The sequence below is a fragment of the Cinclus cinclus genome, chromosome 2 (assembly GCF_963662255.1).
Source record: "Cinclus cinclus chromosome 2, bCinCin1.1, whole genome shotgun sequence".
NCBI lineage: Eukaryota > Metazoa > Chordata > Aves > Passeriformes > Cinclidae > Cinclus > Cinclus cinclus.
Window position 1 is genome coordinate 16,211,439 of NC_085047.1, and position 19,306 is coordinate 16,230,744.

Here is a 19,306-nt window from a genome sequence, read left to right on the forward strand (position 1 = left end):
ATGTTAATTTGATAGCAGCAGGAATCTGGGATTTATTAGTAATGAACCATCTCAGCCCTTGGTGCCCTAACGAGGGATGAGAGGGGGTCATTCCCCCCATAGGCTCTGATGAGGGGCAGCAATTCACAGGAACTGATGGATTAAGAAAGGAAAATCTGGAATTGTCTCCCTTTCATCTGCAAGACAGCGTCAGTTTTTTCCATCTCGCTCTGCCCTGGGCAGTTTGTAGATATTTTAAGGGAAATTAGTGCATGGGAATATTTTGCCCAGAGAGCTTTTCAGAGATCTCTGAAAGTGTTCAAAACCATGTTGAATGGGGCTTGGAGCCACTTGGTCTAGTGGAAGGTGTCCCTCCCCATGGCAGGGGGGTTGGAATGGAGTAGTCCTAAAGGTCCCTTCCAACGCAAACCATTTTCTGATTCCATTATTTTCCTGGGTAACAAATCGCAGGACTAGAGGAAACTGCCTCAAATTGCAACAAGGGAGGTTTAGGTTGGATATCAGGGAAATTTTTTTCTATTCAGCTCTAGAAAAGGCTGCCCAGGGCAGCAGTGGAGTCCCCATCCCTGAAGAGATTTAACAGATGTGTGGATGTGGCACTTGGGGACATGGGTTGGTGGTGGCTTGGCAGTGCTGGGGGAACAGTTTAGTTCTGTTGACTCAGAGGGCTTTTCCAACCCAAATAGTTCAGTGATTCTGTTCTCTAATTCTGGGATCCCCAGGTGATGGTGTCCATGTGTGTGTCATGTACACATGTCCAGCCAGATGAGATGTATTCCCAGATGTGTCTCCTTCTCCATCATGGACAGTGGTTATATCTGGTTGACTATGTCCAGGATGATGCAGGGAAGTTCAGGCTTGGCTTCTTCTTGGTCAGCTGGGTGAGAGGATCACTGTAGGTCCTTTCCAACTGAAATATTCCTCTTCCCTCCCCTTTCCTCTCCTTCCCTTCTTTTCTTTTCCCATCTAGGATGTGGATTACAGCTCCATGATCACAATATTCAGTACCCACAGGGAATCATCAGCTTTTCATGTGCAAAATGGAAACTTGGGTAGAAGCTATAAATTCTCTAACACTATTCTCTGTTTCAGGTGATCACCCACAAGTCCAGTTCACCTCAACTTTATGATTTTTGCTGGATATTTGTAGAGGGGTGTTGCATTCTTCTTGTGATTGATTTCTAAGAAGCTGAACCACAAAAATATCTATTTTATTTAGAAAATTTCAGCCCTGTCAGTACTACACCAGCTCTGGCAGTGAGCAGATTGATCAAATCTCACCCTAAATCTCTTGCAGGGTTTCATCAGACTGGACATGTCGGAGTTCCAGGAGAGGCATGAGGTCAGTAAATGGGCTCTGAAGGGAGCAGCTTCAAATTTAATCCAGAAAAAATGGGCATTTTGGTGTGTCAGGGTGGGAGCACAGCAGAACAACAGGAGTTGCTCCAAGGTGTGCATTAAATTGCAAGTAAACTGCCAGAAAGCAACCTTGAGAGTTGTGGTTTAGGCATGGTGTTCCCCAGGTTAGTGCTCCCACTGAGACAATCCAAGCCAGGAGACACTCACTCACTCCCCATATCCCTTTGTCCCTCCCCACAGAAGTAGGCTGGAGAGAACTGGAGGTTCAAAATGTAAAGGCCATGGGTTGAGATAAGAGAAATTTACTGGAAACAGAAATTAGATAAGAAAACAAACAAGCAACAATATTAATAACAAAAGTATGTAAAAGAGAGAGAGAGAGAGAGTGATTCACATGCAAAATGCTCACTGACCCAACCCAGCCACAGCCACACCCTCCAGCTCAGAACTGGCGACTTCAAGGTTACTCCACATCCTTCTGCTGCTCTTATTTGACCAGAAGGAGCCCGTTCTCCCCAGAAGAGACTCCTTTCCCTCTCCTCCTAGCAATTACATGAAGTAAGATAGAATATCCTCCAGGTCCAAGCCTTGCTCCTCCTGGCTACTGCAAAAGTCAACCCTGTCCTGGCTGGAACCAAGACATTGAGGCAAATTAGGAATAGAGACCAAAGAGCAAGGAAAACTTTAACAATATGTGTCCAGTGCTGTGAGTTCCCTTGGGGTGGGGTCAGCCCTTGGGGAGGGAGCAGCTGAGAAGGGATGTTGGAATCCAAAGGATCATCTTGTGCATGAAAACCCACAGCCACATGCTGTTCATCACCTACTAATGCCCAGGCAGGCACAGTTTACCTCAAACCCCTTATCCCCAAAACACTGCTAAGTCCAGTGTGGGACCATTGACTCAGCCTACCTTCCATGGAGGAAAGGGGGAGAATCCAGCAGAACACAGGACAGTGGTGCCAAGTCCATCCCTCCCATCATATCTTCTGCCCAGTTCTGGTGCCACAGGAGGTCCAAGGTGCCGAGTTTTCTGTGACCCTTGACAAGGTCACCCCTGGAGCTGAGGGGGTCCCAAATCCCTTTGGAGGGCTCTGTGTCTCTAAAAAGCAGCAAAGTCCTAACAATGAAAGTGGTAAAACACTGGGACAGGTTGCCCAGTGAAGCTGTGGCTGCCCCATTCTTGGAAGTGTTCAAGGCCAGATTGAATGGGGCTTGAAGCAACCTGGTGCAGTGGCATGTGTCCCTATGTATGGCAGCAGGGCTGGCACTGCACAGTTCCTTCCAACTCAAACCATTCCACAATTCTGTGGTATCAGACTGTGACTTCAGATGACACTCAGACATGGGTAGATGTAAGATGCACCAGACTGTGTGTCAAAAATTGTCATTTTGCCAAAACTTTCCTGTTGTCAGAAATACTATTTTATATAATCTTCTCAATTTCTAAACGTTAAAAAACGAAACAAAACAAACAAACAAAAAAAAAAAAAAAACAAAAACAAAAACAAACACTGTGTGAAGAAGTGATGACATAGGAAAAGTATTTTATTTGTGGCTTTGATTCTGCACCAGAAGCACCTGCCACTCAGAATCCTTTGAATCCTTGCTCTTAAAAAGGCTAAAAGGACTGAAAATAGGTCTTGGACATCTGGAACAGGTCGCTCAGACACTGCACAGCAAAGCAGGGCTGGTGCTTATGCTGCTCATGCCTGCTCCTTGGATTCTGCTTGTTTGAGCTCAAGGCAGGGAATTGCTCAATCCTTATTTGCTTAATTGTTGCTTATTAAGCTGATTTTGGGTGTGGTAGGTGTCACAAAGAACACAGAACTTGCTTTGTCAGCAGCAAAGAGTGGTGGTGGCCTGAGGAGCTAGCAGAAGGGCTTAATTTCCATTGTCCATGGATCAGCCTTCATCTTTCCTGTTCCTTCCTTCCAGGTGGCAAAATTCATTGGCTCACCGCCGGGCTATGTGGGCCATGAAGAGGGTGGACAGCTCACCAAAAAGCTGAGGCAGTGCCCAAATGCTGTGGTGCTCTTCGACGAGGTGGACAAAGCCCACCCTGATGTGCTCACCATCATGCTGCAGCTGTTTGATGAGGTAAATCCACATTTTAGGTTAGAGTCGACACAAGGGACATGCAGAAGGTGACAGTGAGGGGTGAGAGGGATGACAGATGGAAGAGTTTGGTTTGGGAGGGACCTTAAAAGCACATCTAGTCCACCTCCTGCCATGGGCAGGCACATCTTTCACTAGACCAGGTCGCTCTAAGCCCCATCCAAGCTGGCCTTGAACATTTCCAGAGATGGGGCAGCCACAGCTTCTTTGGGCGATCTGTGCCAGGGCCTCATCACCCTCACAGGGAAGAATTTCTTCCTGATATCTCATAACCCTGCCCTCTTGCAGTGTGAAGTCATTCCCCTGCATCCTGTCACTCCAGGCCCTTGTCTGAAGTCATTCTCCAGCTGTCTGGTTGATTTTGAAGATCCCATTCTGTCCTCAGAAGCCACCAAACTCCAGGCCAACATGCCGGAAGGTTTTAAAGGGTTTTTTGTTTTTCTTGTAAGGATTAATAACACCATTTTTCTTGCATAGATCATCACAGGAGCAGTTCAATGTGAAATCAATTCCTGTACCAGGCACTTGACACGGCAATAACCCAAATGTTAATCTCAAGCACCCAACAAGGATTTGTGTCATTGTGCTGGATCTCTGCTGTTGGAGATGGATTGAGGAAAGAAACAGCCTGGGGAGATGGTGCTTTTTTTCCTTATTTCCCTCTCTTTTTTATATTATTAATCAAGAGCAGTGGTGCTTTGGAAAGGTTCCTGGATTGGTCTGGGGGCTGAGGGTTGATGCCTCTGCAGCAGTGTGCTGGGCAGCTCTGGTTTTCCAGGTAATCAATCCCACAGGGATGAGGAGCTCTGCTACTCAGGTCACTCCATTACAGCCATAACATGTTTATTTGTGGGCTCTGCCCAGCCCAAACCACAGCCACAGGCAGGGTTAGGATTAGCATTAGCATGAGTGCTGATCTGAGCCTGGGGCTTGTGTCAGACCTAGAACTACCACAGGAAGGTAGGCAGAGGGTCAATGGCTGAGGAGTGACGTGTGGGCAGCCACATAGTCATGGAATCGTTGAGGTTGGAAAAGCCCTCTGAGACCATCAAGTCTAACCCTTCCCTCAGCACTGCCAAGCCCATAACTAAACCTAAATGCCACATCCACACAGCTTTTAAATCCCTCCAGGGATGGGGACTCCAACACTGCCCTTGGTAGATTGTGCAGAGGCTGGACAACATTTTCAGGGAAGAAATAGTTCCTGATATCCAACCTATACCTTCCCTGGTGCAACTTGAGGCCATTTACTCTTGTCCTGTCCTTTGTTAACCTGGGAGGAGACCAAACCCCTGTCCCAGATCCAACCTCCTGTCAGGGAGCTATAGAGAGTGAGAAGTGCCTCCTTCTCTGCAGTCTGGACAAGGACATGGACTGGCCCAACGCTCCTCCTGGCAAGGCATCTCCCAGCGCTTCCATCAATTCTGTCCTGGGCAGGCTGGGACCATGTGCAGGAGAAATTCCTGCCGCTCATGGAGAGACAAGGATTTCTCCAACCTCATCCTTGTTTCCTTCCACCTCAGTCCTTGGATATCCCTTCAAAATTAAACCCACTCTGAGGAGAAAAAGGACCCATGATCTTACTCCTTGTGACTCCTTGTGTTTTGGCTATGTCCTCCAACACCTGCTGACATGGCTGGTGTCATCTTACTGTTGTTGCAGGGCAGGTTGACAGATGGGAAGGGGAAGACCATTGACTGCAAGGATGCCATCTTCATCATGACCTCCAACGTGGCGAGTGAGGAGATTGCAGAGCATGCACTGCAGCTCCGGCAAGAGGCCATGGAGATGAGCAAGAAAAGGATCGCAGAAAACTTAGGTACTGGAGTTTCAATCTTCAAATCCCTAAAGAAACTCCCTCCTTCCTAACACAACTTTGACATCAGCTCAACCATCCCTTGGTAAGGGGTACACCCAGACCCTTCAGTCCCCTCTCCACTGGTCCTAACTGGTCCACATGACTTGGGAATGTTCCTCTGACAGGAAGTTACAAAATCCCAGAAGGGTTTGGATTGGAAGGCACTTTAAAGACCATCCCATTCCAGCCCCCTGCCATGGGCCAGGACACCTTCCACTAGACTAGGTTGCTCCATCCAACCTGGCCTGAAAGTGAGTACAGGAAAGTGACTACAGGGAAGTGAGTATAGGATGAGAAAAGCTGAGAGGTTGGACAGAGCCTGAAAGATGCACTCTTCCTCTGAAGGATGCAATGTAAAATAATGAGGATTTCAGAGCAGGTGGATTGGAACTGGATGGTCTTTGAGGTCCCTCTCAATGCCAACTCTGATGTGATTCCCTGATTCTATTTATCAACTCACCTTTCTCTCTTTTTTTGGCACCCTTCCAAATGCTTCCTGCAAAAGACTGGTTGATTCAGGTGCTCATATGAAAGATGAAAAGTTTTGTTTCCTCTCAGTCCTTCCCAAAAGGACTGAGCTTAGTGAATTTTACTTCCCCGTGGAATGAGAGTCCTGGCCTCACATATCAGGCTTCTGGAGAAAAATTTCCCAAAATGTGAATTAGGTAATAAAAGGGGAATGAGAACAAGGGTAGTCTCTGAGATTGAAAATTGAAAATTGCACTTGATGTGCATCCTCCAGTGCCTTTGCTGGTAACTCTGAGGATACACAGATGAATGGTGAACCTAACACTAGGGACTGGCCCTTTTAGGCAGTATTTGTCACACAGAGCAGAGGGAAAGCCTGTTTCCATCAGATGCTGCTGTGCCTGTGGATAACCAGGAAGCCATGGACTGTGACTGCATCCCTTCTTTTCTCATCAGTCTTAAAAAACATACTTTGGGGCTTTTATGATCTTAATTGTCTGAATGCCACATCTTTCTCAAGGTATCCAGCAGCCTGTGCCATCTCAGATACACCATGTTCCTGCATCAGCTCCACAGCAGCAGGAAAAAATGTTGAATTTTGGCATCAAATCTATTTTGCAGCTCCTTTCTCCCTTTTACTCTCTCTTCCTTTTACTCTCTTTCCCTTTTACTTTGGAGAAGTGGCTGTCGACACTGGCTTAATTCAGAATCTTTAAACTTCAATCAGGCTGGGTAAAGGACAAAACACATTGTCAACTGAACTTTCCAGAATAACATTTGAAAATGCCAAATGTTTCCCTGCTCAATGAGGAGAGCATTGAATTTTAATTTCTGGGACAGTACAGCTGCAGCAGGAGAGGAGCTGGGGAGGGCATTTGGGCACAGCAGCTGCCCTCAATTGGGTTTCAGGGAGCTCCTGCCCATTTCCTGAGCTCTCAGGGTGGAGATGCCGTGGGCAGGAGGTCACTAAAGTGCCTGGCAGGCAGATAAATGGGAAGATAAAGGGAAGGAGCAGCTTCCCCAGTATGCTCTGCATCTACCGGTGGCAGCAGCAGATACTACATGTGGGAAGTGGGAATGCTGGTACCAGTGCTGGCTCCTCTGCCTTTCCAGCTCTCCTCTACCAAAACACTGGGACTTATTGGCATCCCTGCCCAAGAGAGAGGGGTTGGACCTGGATAAGGTGATTCCAGAGCACCCTGCACCACTTTGGGCATTAGGGGGAACCTCCTTACTCCCTACAGCTGCCTGAACAGAGGATGTAGCCAAGTGGGCACCAGTCTCTTCTTCCAGATAAGTGACAGGACAAGAGGAAACAAGGACAAGAGTCTCAATTTATGCCAGGAGAGCTTAGGTTGGATATTGGAAAAATTTATTCCCCAAAAGTGTTGTCCAGCCCTGGCACCGGCTGCCCTGGGCAGCGGTGGAGTTCCCATTCCTAGAGAGATTTGAAAGTTCCCCATCCAAGTATGGGGAACTTGGGGATGCAGTTTAGTGATGGGCTTGGTAGTGCTGAGGGAATGCTTGGACTTAATGATCTCAGAGGGTTTTTCCAACCTAAACTACCTATCCAGTGGAGAGAACCCCTTCTGAGAACCCCTTCTGCCACTGCTGGTGAGGGGCAGCAATCTTCATCAAGGCTGCAAAGCTGGGACAGGTCCCAGCATGTCCCAGCATGGGTCTGTGTCCCCTGCCCTGTCCTGTGTGCCAGGATCTAATCCAGAGCACAGGAATCTATCTCGCTGTGAGCACCCTGGTGTAGAACAGCACATGGAGGCAAATGAGTGCGGAATGGGTGAAGCAGTGGGAAGAACTGGGATGATAAAGACAAAGAGGAAGACAGCAGTGAGAGGAAGAAGGTGATGCTGCAGCCAAGCATCCAGAGTGGCTGGGAGCCAGGATTTGAGAGCAGCCAGACCCTGGCTCCATCTGCAGTCAGCAGAGGGAAGTAGACTGCAGCCTGAGCAGTGTCGCAGGCACACTGAGCATGAGTTTGGTGTTTGCTGGAGAGGCTGCAGGCTCTTCCAGTGCTCACAGCCTCAGAGGGCCAGTGTACTCTGTATGTCAGGTCATCAGCTGCTGTGGAACCCAGCTGGGCACTTCAGCTTCCCAAAACCTCTGGGAGCAGCTCCTGTGGGCACAGAGCAGGGAGCAGAGATGGAACCAGGGCTCTTTGGCCTTTCAAGGAAGCCACATCAGTATAGGATGTTCCCCTGGAGCACCACAGGACCCAGAACTGCTGTCCACAGTGCCAGGTGTAGGGACACCATGCTGCCAAAGCAAACTGCTGGCACATGTGGAGGTCCTAGACCTGTCCTGCAGTACCCCCAGACCCTTCCTTGCTTTCAGCTCCAGCTCATCCAGACAGAGGTGAAGCCACTGTCCCTACTGACACCCTCCATCCACCTCTCTTCCAGAGGATGTCCAGATGACCGACAAGATCACTATTTCCAAGCAGTTCAAGGAAAAGGTTATTCGCCCCATCTTGAAGGTATGGATGGTGTTTTCATGGCTCATGTTTTGGGTTCCGGACTCCTTCCCTGTGTTTCTCTCCCAGCTATGAGAGAATGGACGTAACCCCACTAAAAATGTTGGAGACATCAGAACTCAGCAAAAATAAATCACAGCTTCTTTACTCTTGAAGTGGAGCCACGATGCATGGTGGGAATGGGACACAGGACAGAAAGTGCCGCAGTGTGATTTGGGGGTTCTCTGCTCTCTCAGGAAAACCTGACTGCAGTGACATCCCCATGACCTTCAGTTTCTTTAGGATGTTTCTGAAGCATCTCAGGATGCTGTCCAGCTCCATGGCATGGGGGTTGGATGGCTGCTGGGAGCTGTGGAAGGTGGGATGATCCCTAGGGAGCTCCTTCTGCAATGCCACTCTCACTGTTGCTCCGATCAGGGTCACCATCCCTCTCCCTGCTGACCTCCTCCCTTGTCCCTGCAGGCTCACTTCAGACGGGACGAATTCTTGGGGAGGATCAATGAAATTGTGTATTTTCTCCCTTTTTGCCACTCGGAGCTCATCCAGCTGGTCAACAAGGAGCTCAGTTTTTGGGCCAAAAAGGTAAAAAAAAATCAGTGGCTTTAGAGGAGACTTCTCAGAATAACTCTGGAAGAAATCCCTGACAGAGCATTTGTCCTGGGGTAAAGATACATAGTGATGTGTATCTTTACCATCATCATACAACCTGTTGAACCTGGGGTGCTGGGGAGAGTTGGGACCTCTGGGAGCAGCAGAGACGGTTCCTCTTGGACTGGAGGAGGGATGAGCTCCAGGTTGACTTCATAGACATCATTTTTCTGATTTGTCTTTGCACATCTGAGCTCTCTGGGGGCTAAATGGGATTTTGGGGTCCCTTTGTTGTGGAAGACCTGGGCTGGTGGAGCTCGTTCTTTCTCAGCACTACAGGGCAGCATCCTTGCTGCTCAAGGAGAAGAGTGCCAGGCTTGCTGGGGGACATCCATAATTCTTCTTCTTTTCCTCCCCTCCCCCCTGGAAGGCCAAGGCAAGGCACAACATCACACTGCTGTGGGACAGGGAGGTCATGGACGTGCTGGCTGATGGCTACAACCTTCACTATGGTGCCCGCTCCATCAAACACGAGGTGAAGGCACGAGGGAAGTTGGGGTAAAGTTTGTATTGTCACCTCCGATGGGAGACCCAGCATTGGAAAGGCATCAAAAGAGAGATAGAGTCACTGAAGCAAATCCAGAGGATGTCATGGACATGCTCTGAGGGCTGTAGCCCCTCTGCTGCAGAGACAGGCTGGGAGAGCTGGGGGTGTTCAAACTGAACAAAAGAAGGCTCCGTGAACACTTTCGAGCCCCTTCCAGTGCTTAAAAGGGCTCCAAGACAGCTGGAGAGGGACTTTGGACAAGGGCCTGGAGTAATAAATGGAGGGGGAATGGCTTCAAACTGCAAGAGAGCAGGGTTAGATGGGATATTGGGAAGAAATTCTTCCCTGTGAGGGTGGTGAGGCCCTGGCACAGGTTGCCCAGAGAAACTGTGGCAGCCCCATCCCTGAAGCGTTCAAGGCCAGGTTGGATGTGGCTTGGAGCAACCTGCCCATGGCAGGGGGGTATGAAATGTTAACAAACTTCAAAAAGTCCTTTTCAACCCAAACCCTTCCATGATTTTATGACTGTGTGGGTCTGACTGTCCTCATCTCTGGGGATATGTCTGTGGTCTGGGGGAGGAAGTGGCGCACCCAAACTTCAGAGACGGGGAGTAAGTGGGATAAAGAAAAGGTTGCGTGATTTTGCACTACCTGAGGGTGGGGAGGAGCTGGCCATCTCCATGGGAGGCTTTCCACAGAGTTTTCCTGTCAGGATCTGGTCTGTCCCTCAGGTGGAGCGGCGTGTGGTGAACCAGCTGGCAGCTGCCTACGAGCAGGACCTGCTGCCACGGGGCTGCACCCTCAGGATCACCGTGGAGGATTCTGACAAGCAGCTGCTGAAAACCACAGAGGGGTCTTCCTCCAGCCCAGAAAAATCCAAGGCTCCAACCTTGCGGCTGGAGATTGTAGAGAAGGACAGCAAGGCCCGAAAACTGGAGATCCAGGCACCACTGAACCCTGAAAACATCACTTACTTCTTGTAGGCAGCGCTGGGCGCTCACAGTGACAATAAAATACCCCAGGAGTTGGAGTGAGCTGTCAGAGAGGGCAGGGCCACAGTCCTGCCACTGCTGGGGATGGACAGAGGCACAGACACAGATATGGGCAGGAGCTGCCCCAGGATGGGCGTGAAGGGCTCTAGGGGTGCAGCTGTGGGTGACAAGGTGCCCTGGTGCCGTTCAGAGATGGGTCAGTGGATGGTCCTGGGGTTTCACAGGGTGTTGGAGTTTTTTAAGGAAGGGGGAAGCAAATTGTGGACCATGCAGGAGCTGGGATGAATTTGTCATTCCCGTGGGAGGGGGCTGGCTGGGTTAGCTGAACTGGCAAGGTGTGGAATGGGAACTGAGTGTGAGTGTAAAAGGCACCGAACACTTGTTCTGTATTGTCCCTGTTTCTTTATGGCAATAAACACGCTATGCGCATCCAGCCCTTTGTGTCCCCAGAAGGAGCAGCTGTTGAGACCACCATCCTGATCCCAGGGCACTCCTGGGTCTTCTGCTCATCAGCAGGAGCCAGGAATGTCACCAAGAGTGGGGAACACCACTGGGAGCTGGGACTCACTGCCACATCTCCCCAGCCCAGCCAGGCGACATTTTGGTGCAAACCCCTTGCTGAATCTTTTTCTCATGACCTTCTTCTAATAAATACTTAATATCTCAGGCAGAACTGAGCTGTTCAAGCTGTTCAAGCTGGGGGACACAGAGGTTGTGGCTTCCCCACGGGGACTCCTTCGGGGAGCTGCTCAGTGGAAAAGGAGACATGGTCACTACTGGGGCCACCCCAGACATGGGTTTTGAAGAGAAGAACATGAAATGCATATGGAAATCAAACCCTTCCAGGATTAATGAGCCCCAAGTCACTGTCTCTTGGGATGCAGACAGGATCCCCATCCCATTGTTGCCCTACCCTGATGTCCCCAGGACAGTTTGGTTCTGGTACTGGTTCTTGTCTTCAGGGGATACAAGGAGGTTTGGTGGGTGATTCCTTGAACCCACTTCCTATCCCAGTAGCTTTTTCCTGGCTTAATGCCAGGGCTGGAATGGGATCCCATCCCTGGAGGGTTTGGGAGTGTCACCAGGCTCTGCTGGAGCCTCCCAAGGTCAGATTCACTTCCACAGGTGCACTGAGGTGTGCACTGAGGTGTGCATGCGTGTGCGTGTGTGTGCATGGAAGCACGGAGGTGTAACGTACATGTGTGTGTGGGTGTGCACCTCGTGAGCACAGCTGTTCACTGGGCTGTGCCCTCAGGTGTGTGCTCGGCTGTCCACAGGGTACAGGTGTGCCCTGCCATGCCACACTGTGCTGGGTCACATCACGTCACACTGCGCCGTGCCACTGCACTGTGCCATGCCATATTGTGCCATGTCCTGCTGTGCCAGGTCACACTATGCTATGCCACATCCCACTGTACCAAGCTGTGCCAGCCCCATGGATCATAGCCCCGCAGGCATGACCCATGGCCACATGGACTCTGATCAACCCTTTGAGGTGGTTTTCTTGTTGCCAACACAGGTACATGGGCTTCCACTGCCAGGAAGAGTGCCTGGGAGCATGAGATCTGGAGGAAGAATCCTCTTTGGCTGTGCCAGACACATTCAGTTCCCAGCATCTGAGCCGCATGCTGGCACCTGATCCAGTCAGGGCAGAGGGTGCCTCTAGCATGGGGGCTCAGGACACCTTGAAGCACCCCAGCTTTGTCCCCACGAACAATGTGGCAGTGGACAGAGGCCTCCAGCACCATTGGGAGCAGCTGTGGTGCTGGGGGCTCCCCCTGACACATAACCTGGGGGACTCCATGGACAATGAAGGCTGGAGAGTGTGGGAGATATGGCAGTGATGAGGTGGGTGCTATCGTCCCAACTAAGCTGGGGCTAAAGCTGGGGTGTGATCAGAGGGGATCCTGCAGAAGGGTCCCATCAGAGGGGGTCCACCCATCAAAGGGGTCCCATGGGAAGGAGTCCCCCATCACACAGGTGTCCCATCAGCACAGTCCCTTTGGAGCCATTCTATCATAAGGAGTCCCATTGGAGAGGGTCCCATCAGCCCCCCTGACAAGCCCTGGAAGGAATCCAATCCATCCAGGCACATGGACATAGGTCCAAGCCTACAGACAGCTCCCAGCACACAATAGGATGGAGTGATGGGGGATCCTGTCCCCATCTCCCCCACCGTGCCCAGCCCTCCTTGCTGTCAATGCTCCTTATTTTGGGGGCAGGGGGACTCACGCCCCCTATTCGGTGGCTGGGCCACTGCCAGCACCCATCTCCCTTCATCCATCACAGTCCGCAGGGACCATCCAAATCCCACGGGAGCCGCGGGGCGCAGGACAGCTCCCTGGCTCTACCCTCCAGCTGCGCCCCATCCCACTCCCCTCCATGTTCTCCTCCCTCTGCTCTCCCCCTGCATCTCCCTCCTCCTCCTCGCCCTCCCGGCTCTCCCCGGCTCTGGGTAGCACCAGCAGCTCCTTGCGTGGCAGATTGCTGCCTAATTAGTTTAGAGGGAAAACTTAATTGAATTAACTTTTCACAGCTCCAGCAGCCCGACAGTGGGGCCTCGCTCCGCGCCAGCCCCACGCCCTGATCGAATTAACTTGTTTAGCAACCTGCCCGCTTCGGCCGCGCAGCTGGGATGGGCGCGGGGGGGGGCAACACCAGCACCCACCGGGGCCCGGGGGCTCGGGCGGGGGAGCGGAGACAGAGGTGACCAGCCGGGGCCAGTTCCCAGGGAACGGTAGTCCAGGACGGAGCAGGACCCTTTGTGGCTTGAAATGTGGGGCAGGATGCAGGACGGGCAAGGCATAGGGCAGGACAGATGGCAGGGCATGGGCCAAGAGACAGGGAGGGAGATGGGGCAAAATGTGGGGCAGGATACAAGACTGGATATGGGGCAAAACCCAGGGCAAGATTCACGGCAGGAAGTGGGGAAGGACGCAGGTTAGGACAGGAGAGATGGGACAAGAATACCGGGGAGAAGGTGGGACAGGATGCGGGGCTGAATACAGGGAAGGACACGGGGCAAGACCGGTTCGAAGCGATCCCACAGGACCAAGGCCCGTTCTTTCCCCGGCCCCCCAGTCCCCTGGGAGACCCAAAGCCCTTCATTAGGCACAATTAGACTTTTAAATCCTCTTTAGTGAAAGTGTTTGTCTTGAAAATGTCCCAAATCCCGCCAAATCCTCCCCAAATCCTCCCGCATCCCTCTCCCCACATCCCCCTCTGGTGCCGCTGAAAGGGGCGAAAGCCTTCGCCTTGGTTCCCGCAGGGGTGTGGGGGGGGTGGGGTGCTTTGAAATTCATCCGGGCTGAAAACTGGGGAGGGGGATTGCAAAGACCAGAGCCCCCCGAGGAGAGAGGGGTAGGACCGAGCACCCTTCCACAGACGCCTGCTTTCCCCATGCGCCCGGGGACGGTGGAGGGCACCCAGGGATGGGGTGGGGTGGCGTTGCTGCCCTCCTGCCCCCGGGATGCTCAGCCCCAGAGGCATGCCACGGCACGGCACGGCGACAGGGAGGGAGATGGGGATCGGGATGGGATGGCGATAGGGACAGGTATGATATAGAAGGATGCGGACACGGGAGGAAGGTCCGAGAGCTGGTCCCAGAGCGGGCCCGCCGAGTGCTGCTCCAGGGGGTGCCCAGGGGCCGCTCCCCCCCTACCCCCGCCCCGAAGTAGCGGCTGCCGGAGTCGGGCCGAGGTGGGGGGTGCTTGCGCCCACGAAGGGTTAAGGGGGGCGGGGGGCTGAGGGGAGGGGGGTGTCGGCTCCGCCCGCTCCCGCCGTCCCCGGGAGATATTGTCATGCAAAAGCCCCCGGCGAGCGCAGCCTTTGTCCGCGCTCCCCCCGCCGGTATATTAACGGGCCGGGGCGGCGGCGGCGGGGGCGGGCGGGGGCCCGGCGGGCAGGAGGCGGCGGGGACGGGCGGGCGGCAGCCGGGGCCGCACCGTGCTCGCCATGGACTACTCCTACCTCAACTCCTACGAGTCCTGCGTGGCCGCCATGGAGGCGAGCTACGAGTTCAGCCCCTGCAGCCAGGCGGGCTCCTTCCAGTACAGCCCCATGCGGGGGGGCTTCGGGCCCGCGCCCGCCTGCGCCCCCCTCGCCTCCGCCAGCTGCGCCCTGGGTGCCCTCCGCGACCACCAGCCCTCGCCCTACTCGGCAGGTAAGGGAGAGGGACCCCAGACCCGCCGGGAGCCGCCAGGGGCACTCCCCGAGCAGCCCCTGGACGCGTGTGAGGAAGCCGCGCCGTCGGGGCTGGCAGGAATAGGAGATGGCGGGGGACCGGGGCCGCTGGGGCTCGGGACCGGCGGCTGCCGGTGATGTCAGGATTCGGTGCCATCGGTTGCCGGAGCCGTCGGTCTCCTGTACCGTCTGTGCTCAATGCCGTCGGTGCCCGATACTGTCGGTTCCCGGAGCCGCCGCTGCCCTGTACTGTCAGGATTCGATGCCGACAGTGCCCATGACTGCCGCTTCCCCGTAGCGCCGGTGCCCGATAGCGCCAATTCCCGGAACCGTTGTTGTCCAGTACCGTCAGTGCTCGGTGCTGTCGGCGCCCGATTCCATCGGTTCCCGGTGCCGACAGTGCCCGTTATTGCCAGTTCCTGGTGCCGCTGGCGCCCGGCACTGTCAGGATTAGTAACCATCGGTTCCAGGTACCGTTGCAGACCGGTATCATCGGTTCCTGGTGACCCCAGTGCCCAACACCGTTAGTGCTCGATGCCGCCGGTTACGGGAACCGTCTGTTCCCGGTACCGCCAGTGCCCGTTCCTGCAAGTTCCCAGTACTGTCGGTTCTCGGTACCGTCAGTGCACGCTGGCACTAGTGCCGCCCGGTGCTGCCCGTTCCCGCCGGTGTTCAGCATTGTCAGGCTCGATGCCGTCGGTAAGGGCTGCCGTCGGTCCTCGGTGCCATCAGTTCCCTATGACATCGATTCCCGGTGCTACCGATTCCTGGCACTGTCGGTGCTAGGTCCCGCCGGTTTCTGGTGCTGCCGGTGCCCAAAGCCCAGGCTGGCCCTGCCTGGCTCGGTCCCTACCACCCCCCGTCCCGGCTCTCCCCGCTCGCCGCCGCCGGTGGGGACGAACCCTCCCAAGCACTGCCGGGGATCCCCGAGGATCCCTGGAGCTGTGGCGGCCCCACAACGGGCCTGGGGAAGGTCCTCACCGCTGGAACCCCACTCCCCGCTCCACATTCGTTGCCACTGAGGAGGCGCTGCCCGTGTTTGTGCCGACAACGAAGGAGCTGCCGATTGGGACCGGCCGCTCCATCCGCACCGGCACCGCATTTCCCCCCCAGCCCTGCTCCTGCCCCGAGGCACCGCATTGCCCCCCCAGCCCTGCTCCTGCCCCGGGGCACCGCGTCCCGCCGAACGAAAGAACGAACGGGGCCGGGGGCGCAGCAGGGGCCGCGATCCAGCCTTGCCCTCGTCCTTCCCGCCCCGCCCGCGGAGCCCTGCCTGGTTCATCGTGCCCAGTTCACCCCTTCTCAGTTCACCCCAGCCCATTTCGTCCTTCCTGGTTCACCTATCCTTTACCTATTCCTCTGCCCAGTGCATCCCCTGCCCGTTTATGTATTCGCCGTCTATTTCTTCCTACGCGATCCTTGCCCAATCCTTCCCTGCCCTGTTCTTCTCTTCCCAGTTCACCCCTACCCAGTTCATCCTTCCCGGTTCATTTATCCCTGACCAGTGTCCCTTACGTGATCCATCCTTGCCTGATCCATCCCTGTCTCATGTCTGGTGCATTCCTTCTCGGTCCATTTCTTCCTGGTCCATCCCTGCCTGATGCCCCTTGCCTCGCTGTCCCCCAGTGTGCCCCAAATCCCTCCTGCTGTGCCAGCCGTACTGATTCCCTGTTTCCCTCCCAGTTCCCTACAAATTTTTCTCGGACCCGTCGGGAATCAACGAGAAGAGGAAGCAGCGGCGGATCCGGACAACATTCACCAGCTCGCAGCTGAAGGAGCTGGAGAGGGTCTTTGCCGAGACCCACTACCCCGACATCTACACCCGCGAGGAGCTGGCCCTCAAGATCGACCTCACCGAGGCCCGGGTGCAGGTCAGCTCTGGGGAGGGAGGAGGGGGCTGGGGGTGGAAGGCTCTAGCTGCATCGGAGCAGGGACCCTGACCATGGGATGCTGCTGCTCTGCTCCCTGCATTGGGAGGGGCCACAGGAAGGGACCTGGCCTTGGCACTACCGCATTCAGTGAATGACACGCTGTTGTCACAGCCTTGCTCTGGTAGGAGCTCGGGGACACAGCCTGGCTCTCAGGAGAGTGTGGGCATTGGTTCGTGCCGCAGCACTGTCACTATCATCAGTGATTTAGTCCAGTCCCAAATACCTTGAGGTTGGTGAAAGCCCAAGAAGGACAGAGTGTGGCCCTTTGTGGGTGCAGGTGTCCCCTGTGTCAATGCAGTGTGGGTACGGATCCTCCTCTGTGAGTGCAGACACCCTGTGTCAATGCAGAACACTCTTTGTGGGGTCCTTCTTTGTGGGATGGGATCCCCCTCTGTGTCCTCACCTTGTGGCTTCACCTCCCCCCTTCGGTGAGTTCAGACACCCCCTTTGTCAGAACATCTGTCCCCATAGGAATGTAGGGACCCACAGGAGTGGGGGTCCTGGCCCCCTCCCTCCCCGGGGGGGTGGTGTGTGAAGTGACCCCGCTGTTGGCGCCATGGGGGGCTGGGGGGTGTAGGCTGTGGGGTGGGCTCTGACTGCACAAGGTGCAGGTGTGGGTGCAGTGTCACAGAGTCCCCTCCCCATTTCCCTCCCCTGCCAACACGGGGGCGCACACCCTCTCATCGACCCCACAAATCCACATTATTGTGGATGCATGGATCCCTCTGGCGTCGTGGAAAACATTTCCCCTGAGGGAATGGAGGGTTGTGAGGCCCACCCCGGAGCCTGGGAGGGCTGCCTGCATCCCCGGGCTCCCCGAGCCCCTAGGGACCGTGGCAAGGGGTGCTCCCGTGCCCTCCATCCCCTCCAGGTGTGGTTCCAGAACCGTCGAGCCAAATTCCGCAAGCAGGAGCGTGCGGCCAATGCCAAGGGTGCCAGTGGCGCCGGCAGCACCGGGAAGAAGTCGGAGCCGCGCTCCTCCTCAGAAGACGACGAGTCCAAGGAATCCAACTGCAGCCCGACCCCCGACAGCACGGCGTCCCTACCTGCTGCTGCCATCGGCAGCCCCGGCGGCAGCCTGAGCCCCAGCCCTGGCGCGGGGGCACCCCTGGGACCCGGCCATGCCCCCCAGCCCCTCAAGGCACCCCTCTGGGCAGGGGTGGGGGGCGGCAGCGGTGCCCCCAACACGGCCGAGCTGCTGAAGGCCTGGCAGCCCACCGAGGCTGTGCCGGGACCCTTCTCCGGCGTCCTCTCCTCCTTCCATCGGAAACCAAACGGCATCAAAACAAACCTCTTCTGATCGCTGAGCCACCGGATCCGGCTGCCCCCCAAACCCCCCTTGGCCCCCTCCGCCCTGCACCCTCCACCCGCCGCCCCCACCACGGACCCGGCCGCGATGCTTCCAGCGAGCGGGCAGAGGGAGCAGGGACCGCCCCCCGCCACCTCCCGGACCCTGCGCTGATGGGACGGACCCGGAGCGGGGGCAGCTCCCGCCGACACCCGTGGGTGCTGCGGGACCACGGGGGTGCAAGGCGGGGGACACCACCCCGTGCTCGGCCAGCGTGTCCCTGGCAGAGCCTTCGGGTCTGGGGACGCTCCAGGGTTGGGGGCAGATGTGGGGCTCCCCGCGGCACTGCGGGTGCTCCAGCATCGCCCCAGGAGACGCCCCCCACACTGGTCTGTGCCGCTGGGCTGGGGGCGAGCAAGCACTTTATGGGGGGGGGGGGGGGGGTTTCGGGGCCCCACGGGGTGGGCAGTGCCGGGGACTCCGCAATGGAGACGCCCTTCGGCGTGGGGAGGGGTCGATTTCCCCCACATCCTGCCTGCTGACATGGACTCCCCCCCAGCAGCACCGTGGCAGGAAGGAGACACACACCCCTCACCCCCGAGACTCCGGGCAGGAAACGCAGGGCTGGGAGGTTCAGCACTCTCCTGCATTGCTGCAGGCGTTGCCATTGGGGACGGGGCACCACAACTGCTGGGGTGCTCCCAGGGAGCTGTTGTGGGATGGAGCCCCTGGAGCAGTCAGTGGGATGGCTGGGAGCAGCCGTGAGCCCTTGCCAGCAGCAGACTGGGTGCTCCCGCTGGAGCTGGCACAGGTGCAGCTGGGACCCCCCACCCGCCCCTGCACAATCCAGAGTGACTCCCAGAGTTCCCGAAGTCGGGGGTGGTGCCACGACTACACCGGTGCTGCTGTGCTGGTGGGCTTCATGGCATGGTGAGGATGCTGGCAGCCCATCCATGTGTCCCTGTTCCCCCTGTGTCTCCGCCCAGCCCCCAGAGGTGGATTCCCTACTTTTGTTTCGTTGTTTTGGTTTTTTTTAACCATTCTGTAATTTATTACCCATGTTTGCAAATGCCACTAATCCAAATTAAACTTAATTTATTGACACTGCTGCTGGCCTTCGGCCCTTGCTGCACCCCCATCCCCACCAGGGGCTTGCGGGGGGGGGGGGGGGGGGTGTGGTGTGCATACTCCCCACCCCTGAACCCTCTGAACCCCACCAGAACCCCTCAGGCGATGCCACAGACCCCCCAGCACCACAGGGATTATGTGGGGTGCTCCTGACTTTAAAGACCTCAAGCAGCTGCAGGAAGCTGAGGGGGCACCTCACAGCAAGACCCCACAAGTAGGGTGAGGAGCGGGGTGCCCCACACAACCCCCCTGGCCTCTAGGGGCCCTCTGAGGGGTGATGAAGGTCTTGGGGGCATCGGGATAGTGACAAGGAGCATGCCATGCTATTGGGAGTGTGGTCTCAGATACCCAAGAAAGGCAGG

At 55.5% G+C, this 19,306-nt stretch overlaps 2 protein-coding genes across 3 annotated transcripts in view; both read left to right on the plus strand.

Annotated features, from left to right (window-relative positions):
- Positions 1 to 10,848, plus strand: part of CLPB (ClpB family mitochondrial disaggregase) — a 73,762-nt gene extending 62,914 nt beyond the window's left edge. The window contains exons 10-16 of the mRNA XM_062515370.1: positions 1,298 to 1,342; positions 3,295 to 3,456; positions 5,137 to 5,293; positions 8,218 to 8,291; positions 8,751 to 8,870; positions 9,307 to 9,411; positions 10,155 to 10,848. Coding sequence (XP_062371354.1) covers positions 1,298 to 1,342; positions 3,295 to 3,456; positions 5,137 to 5,293; positions 8,218 to 8,291; positions 8,751 to 8,870; positions 9,307 to 9,411; positions 10,155 to 10,406 — 915 coding nt within the window. The 3' untranslated portion in view covers positions 10,407 to 10,848. The remainder of the gene's footprint in view (positions 1 to 1,297; positions 1,343 to 3,294; positions 3,457 to 5,136; positions 5,294 to 8,217; positions 8,292 to 8,750; positions 8,871 to 9,306; positions 9,412 to 10,154) is intronic.
- Positions 10,849 to 14,366: 3,518 nt separating this feature from the next.
- PHOX2A (paired like homeobox 2A) lies at positions 14,367 to 17,828 on the plus strand. 2 transcript variants are annotated; one of them, XM_062511862.1, is made up of 3 exons: positions 14,367 to 14,577; positions 16,281 to 16,468; positions 17,400 to 17,828. In XM_062511862.1, exons 1-3 carry the CDS (start codon positions 14,370 to 14,372, stop codon positions 17,826 to 17,828), a joined length of 825 nt encoding a protein of 274 aa, XP_062367846.1. In that variant the 5' UTR covers positions 14,367 to 14,369. The 2 variants fall into 2 exon arrangements, with proteins under 2 accessions (XP_062367846.1, XP_062367836.1); XM_062511852.1 differs by having other exon boundaries at positions 14,370 to 14,577; positions 17,322 to 17,828.
- Positions 17,829 to 19,306: the final 1,478 nt, after the last annotated feature.